Source organism: Acanthisitta chloris, unplaced genomic scaffold (assembly GCF_000695815.1).
Source record: "Acanthisitta chloris isolate BGI_N310 unplaced genomic scaffold, ASM69581v1 scaffold9419, whole genome shotgun sequence".
Taxonomy (NCBI): Eukaryota; Metazoa; Chordata; class Aves; order Passeriformes; family Acanthisittidae; genus Acanthisitta; species Acanthisitta chloris.
Genome location: NW_008690795.1, coordinates 3,093 through 11,603, shown reverse-complemented (window position 1 = coordinate 11,603; position 8,511 = coordinate 3,093). Strand labels below are relative to the sequence as shown.

The 8,511-nt window shown below is 37.6% G+C and overlaps 1 protein-coding gene across 1 annotated transcript in view; it reads right to left on the bottom strand.

Moving 5' to 3' along the window:
* DEK (DEK proto-oncogene) overlaps positions 1-8,511 on the bottom strand; it is a gene marked incomplete at its 3' end in the record, with an annotated part of 10,999 nt that overhangs the window by 774 nt on the left and 1,714 nt on the right. The window contains exons 2-6 of the mRNA XM_009081960.1: positions 8,372-8,473; positions 7,782-7,891; positions 5,850-5,944; positions 2,785-2,905; positions 1,523-1,702 (exon numbers count right to left, since the gene is read on the bottom strand). Coding sequence (XP_009080208.1) covers positions 1,523-1,702; positions 2,785-2,905; positions 5,850-5,944; positions 7,782-7,891; positions 8,372-8,473 — 608 coding nt within the window. The remainder of the gene's footprint in view (positions 1-1,522; positions 1,703-2,784; positions 2,906-5,849; positions 5,945-7,781; positions 7,892-8,371; positions 8,474-8,511) is intronic.

The window sequence follows — 8,511 nt, the reverse complement described above, 5'->3', positions numbered from 1 at the left end:
GAAAAATGCACAATAAGAAGTAAGTTTGTTTCATGAAGGCAGAGGGAATTTCCTTGAACCATCTTTTTACATTAAAACCAACACTCATCAAAACAACCCTGACAAAACAAACTGCTTAAGTTATGTAAATTGCCTTTCAACAAAAGATTTTTGTTACTGTTTTCGGTATCTCGGACTATTTACTTAACAGCCTGTCACACTTTCATTGCAAGAGAAGTAAATACACAGACCCAAGTAAATAGTGGTCTTACATTACAGCCAGAGGTTCCATAGTTTACATAAAGAATTTTTTTGGACACCAACAGTCAACTAAGTGCTGTTTGTTGCAAGGGTCTGACTAAGCCTAAAAAGACTGCTCAATCTAAACCAAAATACAGGTTAAAATGGACCCTGTAGCTTCTTTAATTTTCTTTTTTTTCCAGGCTTCAGGCACATGAACAATAAATCAGCTGCAGACTTCTACTGATCCTCCACTTTTTGTGGTTATTCTGTGACTAACTACAGGGTTGAAGGGGAATGCACAGGGAAAGGCTGATAGAATTGGGGCTGTTCAGCCTGGAGAAGAGAAGGCAAGGCTCCAGGGAGACCTTACCAGCAGCCAGGAAGTACCTGAAGTGGACCTGCAAGAAAGATGGGGACAGACTTTATAAGAAAGGCCTGTTGCAATAGTTCAAGGGATAATATAAAGGAGTTTTTTTACAATGAGTGTGGTGAAACACCGGAACAGGTGGTGGACACCCTCGTCCCTGGAAACATTCCAGGCCAGGTGGGCTCTGACCAACCTGATCTAGCTGAAGATGTCCCTGCTAATTGCAGGAGGGTTAGACCAGATGACCTTTAAAGCTCCTTTCCAACCCAAACTATTCCATGATTTGATCTCTCTCTCCTAGGATGCAAAAAGCTTCAAAGTAAATATAGTGAGATGAGAACACTTCAGACATTGCAGGCATCTTTCTAAGGCTGCTTGCTATGTTTCTAACTTTATCTTTGCAATCTGAGACACAGAACCTGAAGAGAGAGATTAGAACATAAAACCCAGGAGAGATATAGAACCAAAATCCAAACTCAATGCAGTCAGATAGGTCAGGGACCCCTACTGAATTCAAGCTAAGTCCTGGGTATCAAATCAAACCCTACACAGAAAAAGGTAGGTAGATATTGGAAATTTTTATGAAATTACAATAAAGTCATCGTAAGATGATATAAGAAATGCAATCAATTATGTTAGAAATCCTAGATGCCCCAAAATGACATAGCAAATGATTTTATAAGGCACACACACACCTAAGAAACAGAATCTTTGCCTTTTATCTAATTGATTCTCTAACTTCAATGCACTAAGAAATTATGAAAACCTCTTATGAATTACAGATGTAATTCAAACCATTCATTCAGTTAGACATGCCTTACTGCCCAACTCTGCGTGTTCCAAGAATGCCCAATTGATAACAACGACATAATGACAAACTGCAGACAAATGTTTCTAGTCCTATGATGAAAACCAAACAAAACCCCTCATTACCTCATCTTCACTTTCTTTTTCTTCTGAAGAGTCATCCTTTTCCTTCTTTTCATCTTCTTCACTACTGGATTCATCTGACAAGATCTCTGGGCACTTGGAGCGTTTTGCTTTTCTTGTTCCAGAGCTACTGCGCTCTTTTTTGCCACCTTTGCTTGGTGTTTTTTTGGACTTTGGCAGTGGCTGAGAGACAAGAGATGTATGTAATCCAAGTAGGAATACAAAAGTGATTAAAAAAATATAAATTCCTTCAAATCACATGAAAGAAAGGTAAACAAATATAGACAACTCTTAACAAAACCCAGGACTCTCATATGTACTACACTTAAGGCCTAACATTTTGCAGCTAGCAGATATTCATTAGAGAGATAGAGCTGAACAAAATGAAGTTTCAGTTCTAAGCTAAGCACCTCTTCCCTAAGCAAACAAATCTGCAAAGGCTGGAGGGGCTAGGGAAGGGAAGCAACAAGAAGCCATCTAGAAGGAACCTTTTCCCTACCTATGCCCTCCCAGTCCATAAAAGTAAGACTTCTACTGGCAACAAATCAGCTGACAACTCAGAAGACTTTAAGGCAGGAATTCTGTCATGTCTTTTGTAAAACTGTTTTGCTGTCACTCAGTACCTGTGTCCCTAAAGCTGCATGCAGACTCCTTGTTGACATCACTTACCAGTGCTTGCTGGGAATCAGTTTAATTTCCTGAGCAACAGTATTTAAGCAACTATTTTAAGTATTACTTTTAGATTGAAAGATGAAAGCACAAGAAGATTAACAACAGAGTTTAATAGTCTTAGCAGACGAATATAGTGCACTAGCACATACTAGTTAAATTCAGTTTTCCTAGCCTTGCAGCAAATTCCATTTTGTGGTGTCCAAATGTAGCATACACAGGTAACATCTGAAAGTCTATTTTCCTGTCCTTTCATACTATGTCTATTCTCCTCCATTCACCCACAAAGGAGAAGCTACTTATGGTATTCACATAGGCATATCCTAGTTAGCTTCAGGTGTTGACCCTCATACACTTCTGTGTTCTAACAGTGTATAATGGGTACACTTAGATGTAAATATAGAGTGTAAGTCCTCACTCCATTATAAATGCCTGGAGTAGTAGAGCTACTCTCCTTCAAGAAGTCATTCCTACTTCAGTAAGTCAGAATCGTAGTTGTACCACCACTGGCAACGAGCAAACAATAAGCAATAGAGACAGATGCATTTTCCAACAGAACAGAGCTACAAGAGCAAGCAAAACAATATGCACCTCACCTTGCCTGAGGATTTTGGGTTCATTAAGAAGTTTAATATTCTGCTTACGAGGTCACTATTAACTCCTGATCTTTCCAAGTCAAGAACTTCACAGATACTTTTCAACATTGCATTTCTAAACCTGGAGGAGAAAAAAAGATTCTGTATCGCATCTTAAACAGTCAACATTTGACTGCTAAAGCTGCTATCTGGTTTGTGTCTGCAACCTGACAATATACATACAGGTAACCACACTTCCAGTTTTATTTGTAGTTAAGCCAAGAATCACCACCACATTACATAAATCAAAATAAAACAAAATTCCCAAATACACACATCTGTAAAGCAGGATATGGAAAAAAAAAAAGCTATAAAATCTTAGTAAAGAAAGGTATCTTCTCCAGAATCACTCCTAACCTACCATAACGGAAAGAATCAACCTTAGGAATAAATCCAGTGTGTAAAAAACTTGAACACTAAGTGGTCAGGGAGCATCCCTTTATGTTCCCTGGTTCCTTACCCTCTTACAGAAGTACCTCTGATGAAAACAGAAGGTTAAGAGAAACTGATAACCATCCCCTCTACTCCAAACAAATCTTGAACAAATTGCCTCACTTTTTTCAATACCAGTGGGTCAAATGATAAAGTGGAAAGAGTCAAACCTTGAGGGTATGGCACCAGAGTACAAGCTTAATGGCATTTTAAAAACACCGCACACACACACACTTACTCTACCCATTACTTTTACCTGTTACCCCCTTTCAAAATGTTCATGCTCTCCTCTTCACTCATTTAGTACTCTGCTGCCTGAAAAGTGGACTTTATTGTCTGACCATTTTCAAAAATTTTATAGCTATTTATGGGAATCAAAGTCAAAGGAAACTTATTTTCCACTGTTTATTTAAAAAGACAAACTATTTCATGGTTGTTTACACCTTCTCTAAAGCAGCAGTTAATTTCATAGTGTCCCTTTAAGATCACAGACTTTCAAGTGGGAAGAACAACTTTGTTCCCCTATGTTTTAAAGCATAGGAGCAGGAAATCTTAACTAGTTTGGTGCATCTCTGTCTCAAAGCCTAGTTCATCCACAATCCTTTCAACCATGAAGTAAAAATCTTTCAATCATTTTCTTATGCAAGGTTATAACAACATGCGCAATCTTAACGTGCCTGTTTAGCATTTGGGGATACACTGCATATTGTAAGGTATTCCTGAAGAATTAAAGGTCATTCTCTTGCATTTTAAAATAAACAATACTATAGAGTTAGAACCAGACTTAAAAACCACATAGCAGTGAAGTTTGTTTCAGCCTTTCAAGACCTTGTATACTGAATTTGGGATTCTATGGTTCAACTGTTGCTTTATCTAAAATTCTGCATTTCGTGTTACACGTGGCTTTTGTCCTTGCATCTTAAGTTAGGTAAATCCTTTCTTAATTGTAATGTTTTGAAGGTAAATCTGTGGGTAACAGCAAACATAATGACTAAGTATTAAAATGCAGCTCATGTGTGGAACAAACACACACACACACACGTACGTTTTGACTAACTTCCACAGCTGTCCTGGGTTGCAGTGTGAGGGGTATCCATGGTATGTATTCTATTATCATCTCCACAAGCTGTTAAAGCAGGTGGGGCAGTGATAAGGCTGTCAAGGACCCATGCATGGCACATCCTCCCAGTGATCCTTATCACCTTGTCCCATGGTGAGGTGACTCACCCCAGGGGTGGGGAGCCAAACATGCTCACAGGGATATAAGCTGGGGTTTGGGACAGCACAGGGAGCCCTTTGCCTGCTGGATTCCCAGAGGACAAGAGCTGCTGCTGGACCTGATCTGCGGGATCACTGCTCCAACAAACCCATCACTCCAGGAGGACTGCAGCACCATTTAATCGGACTACTACTACACCCTGACTGACAGGGTGTCAGGTTACTTTCTGACTCTGTCAGGTTATACTTTTTTGTACTGTTGCATTTGTGTTGTTTTGTTGTGTTGTTCATATTAAATTGTACTTCTGACTCAGAGTCTCTCACCAGTTTGCTTTTCAAACCAGCACAATCTTGTACAATGCTGCTAAAATATGACAGACAATCAGGCACATAGTCAGAACAAATTAATAAGCTAATCAGCAGGTGTTCCATACAGAGCTACAAACAGCAGCAGAACTTACCACGGTAACACCAGCACACAAGACTCAGTACCTTGATGTAAGAATGACAATGCAACCAGGTTTCAGAATACTTGCTGAAGACTGAAGGGTAGAAAAACTAAGCTAGTAGTTGTTTCATATAAAAATATGAAAAAAGTGTCCATAATTATTTTGATGCCTTTTGTAGATAAGTGGAATTATCCAATTAAACAAATGGGAAACAGTCAAAACTCCCATCAGGAGACAGTTTGTCTTGTAGATGCACATGCATTTGGCAAACCCTGCTCCTGGAAAACTATCTGAATAAGAAAAATTCTCAAATTTCAAACTGTGGAAGCCTTCCCACTATCAACAAACAAGTACTAAAAAGGAGTGTTTTAGAATCAATTGTGTAGATGTTATTAATTCTTTCATTTGTTACAACTAGCTACACAAACATGTAAGGGTATTTTTAAACCCTTTCAGTCCAGCCAAAACTAAGTTGCAGCAGCTTCTCCTGTTAATGGAGAAGCAGCTTATGAGGGGAGACATCGCTACAGCAATGCTGGCGTGTTTAGTATATAATAAGCAGAAATGGCTTTGATTCTGAAGGAGGAAGGTTTAGAGACATAGGAGGATGCAGGTTTGCACCATGAACAGAGTACAATGTATTCACAACACTGTACTTGCCCTGAGGAAATAATGTTTTTCTCTTGGCAGAGGAATCTGCTAGTTAGCATGCAATAGATAAAGCTAAGCTCACAATTTACCTCTTAATGCAATCCAAGTTGTCTTAAGAGATCAGTTTGTGTGATTAAAATGAACTCAGAAACAAAATGGTACAGCTCTAGTAAACAGCCACTCAGCTCACAGTTTAAATGAAATCTCAAGTAAAATTTTGGAGAAAAAAAAAAAGGAATGTATAGCATGAGGTTAAGTAGCATTAGGGATCATTACCTTTTCAACATTTCTTCCTTCTTTTTGTATTGGTCACTTCCTTTTTCAAATGGGAACCCACTGAACTGACCCACATTCTTCTTTAGGGATGCAACCTAGAAAGAACACACAGATTACTTTCCATCCCAAGCAGTTTAAGAGATATCATCCAATCACATTTGCTAACACGTCATACAAGAAAAATCTGTTCTAGCATTTACCTTTCTGTTGACAAAAAGTTACACCTTTTAGTTAAAATCTACACGGATTACGCTTTCATTTATCTTATGACAGACAAACTGCAACAATTAATTTCTTGTGATCTTGTTAATTTTAGCTCATTTTAATAACTTTATTAAATAAAGTCACCTGCCATTTCAAGCTTGTTCAGAATGCACTGCATGATTTTTTACATGACTGCAAAATTACCATAATATGAAGTCTGTTGTATGCTTTGTATCATGTAATTTGTTATAAAATAGGGAACTCATTTTTATTATATAGCCTGCTAAAGCAGATTTGCTTTACTAGCTTTTCTGAAGTCCTACATGGGACCATGACTACATTTTTGAACTCAGGAGGACCAACTTTTGCATTTACATGCCCTGCAATTTACAACTTCTACCATCATATCTGACATCTGAACAGAGTTGAACTTTCATTGCAACAACCTTATAATGAGAAATGCTGCATCAAGATCCCAAATGCATGTAAGTTCTTTGTTTTTCACTTCATTTCCTTTTGCCAAAAAACGAAATTAAAGGACAACCCGAAATCTTTCAGTCTTCTGAGACCTTCAAGAATAATTTGAACTCTCAATAGTCCTACAAATCCCTGCTGTTTCTCCATTAGTGTCCAGCCCCTACAGAAAATATGCAGGCTGCATTGGGAGGGTTTATTAAAAATGTTAATTACAATCCAAAGCACACACAAGAATGTGCATACAAGAGATCTAACCTTCACTGTAATAAACAGCATTCCGAGTTCCCAAATATTCTGATTAAATAGTTTCGAATGAGATATTCTTTTTCTAAATACTTGAGGCAACAGATCTTTCTTTGCCATGTAAACAATCATTGCATTTAAAGCAGTGGGCTGAGGTATTACAGCTGGCATGCATCTGGAGCAGTACTATTCAGCTCCTGGTTTCTGTACTAGCTGTTCAAGTCTCCAAAACACAGAAAGTTCTAATACTAAATTCCAATAAATATAGTAAATGTACAGAAATAGTAATATCTAATCTGCCTTCATTTCACTACTTTCATTTAACCTCCAATAGCAAGGAAAATGGGTCGTATTTACTCTGAAATTTAAGGCACCATAACTGATACATAAAGGGCTCCCAGAAAGATTTGCTATTACATTTTCTCTCAGTTTCATCCTTAAATACAAGAGGGGCCACATCAATTTTTAACTAACATTTTAATTCTCCTAGATAAATGTGACAAAAATCCCTATTAGGATTTTATATAAAACACAATTTTACTTTCTACTGCTTTCTGCAATTACTAGGTAAGTATCAACATATTAAAACCCACGAACAGTTTTCAAATATAAAAGAAATAGAAGAACTAAGGAAAAGCTGTGCTGAACAGGATAACTACATGGAGTATTTTGACTGTCATCAGCTTTTAGTATGTGTATCATTAATTATTTCCAGCTCACCTCATAAGGTAAACCACCCCTCTCCCATTAGAAAATATAAAAAATTCTACATTTGAGCAGACTTCCAATGCAGTACACGTCGCCAGAGGATTTTTATAGGAAGAGTAGTTTATAGGAGTTAAAAAAACTATGGGCTTACCTAACTGGTCCTACAGTACTCATTTTCTATGTAGTTTGTAATAAATGACACTTAAGAAATAGGTTGACATGTGCAGTGTGAAAAAAACCACTGCAAACGTTTTCACATGAGAGCTAACAGATACACCACAGGGAATTTAAAGTTCTTACAGTGCCTGGCCTGTTGTAGAGGAGTTTGTGCAGATTCCTAAGTTCATCTGTCTTCTTTTTACTCAGAAAGAATTGTATCCTTTCAATTTCACAGAGCTTCTGTCCTCTTCCTGAAACAATTAAAATCAAGTATGCTATTAATCACATTCACATTTATCTATAATATCTACTGTTTTTTTTAAAAAAGCAAGTAAGTTACTTGAGTATGATGTCAAATGCTACTCTAAGTCAAACATTAATCAGGCCTTTTCCTATCACTTAGGCATCCTGACAGTCTCTTTACCTGCCTTGACATTACCTAGATCAGGGTTCAAGGACTTGGCACTTCCTTCTATTCTAGCTGCTCCTGCCCTTGTTAGTGGTGCTTAGTACTGAAGATCCTATTCCAGCTAAGTTTAAACATCATGTAACTTTTATGGTTTAAACTGATGCTACAGAATAAAAGAGGGTTTTCATATAATAGCCTTATTTTAAAATGGATGATGACTCCTAAGTTCGGTCTCATCTATAACAAATAAATGATCTGTCTTTTCAGAGGTTTTATTATCATTCGCAACACTCACAATTCTTATGTGAGAGGTCAAGCTTACCTGGTGTAATTGTAAAGGGTTCCTTTTGCAACGAGGACACTTGCATGGTCAGTCGGTCTACCTTCTTCTTCTCCCTTTTTCCTTCAACAATGAGACTCTTTTCTGCAAAAGACAGCTTCCTTAAACACAGTATTTTTCAT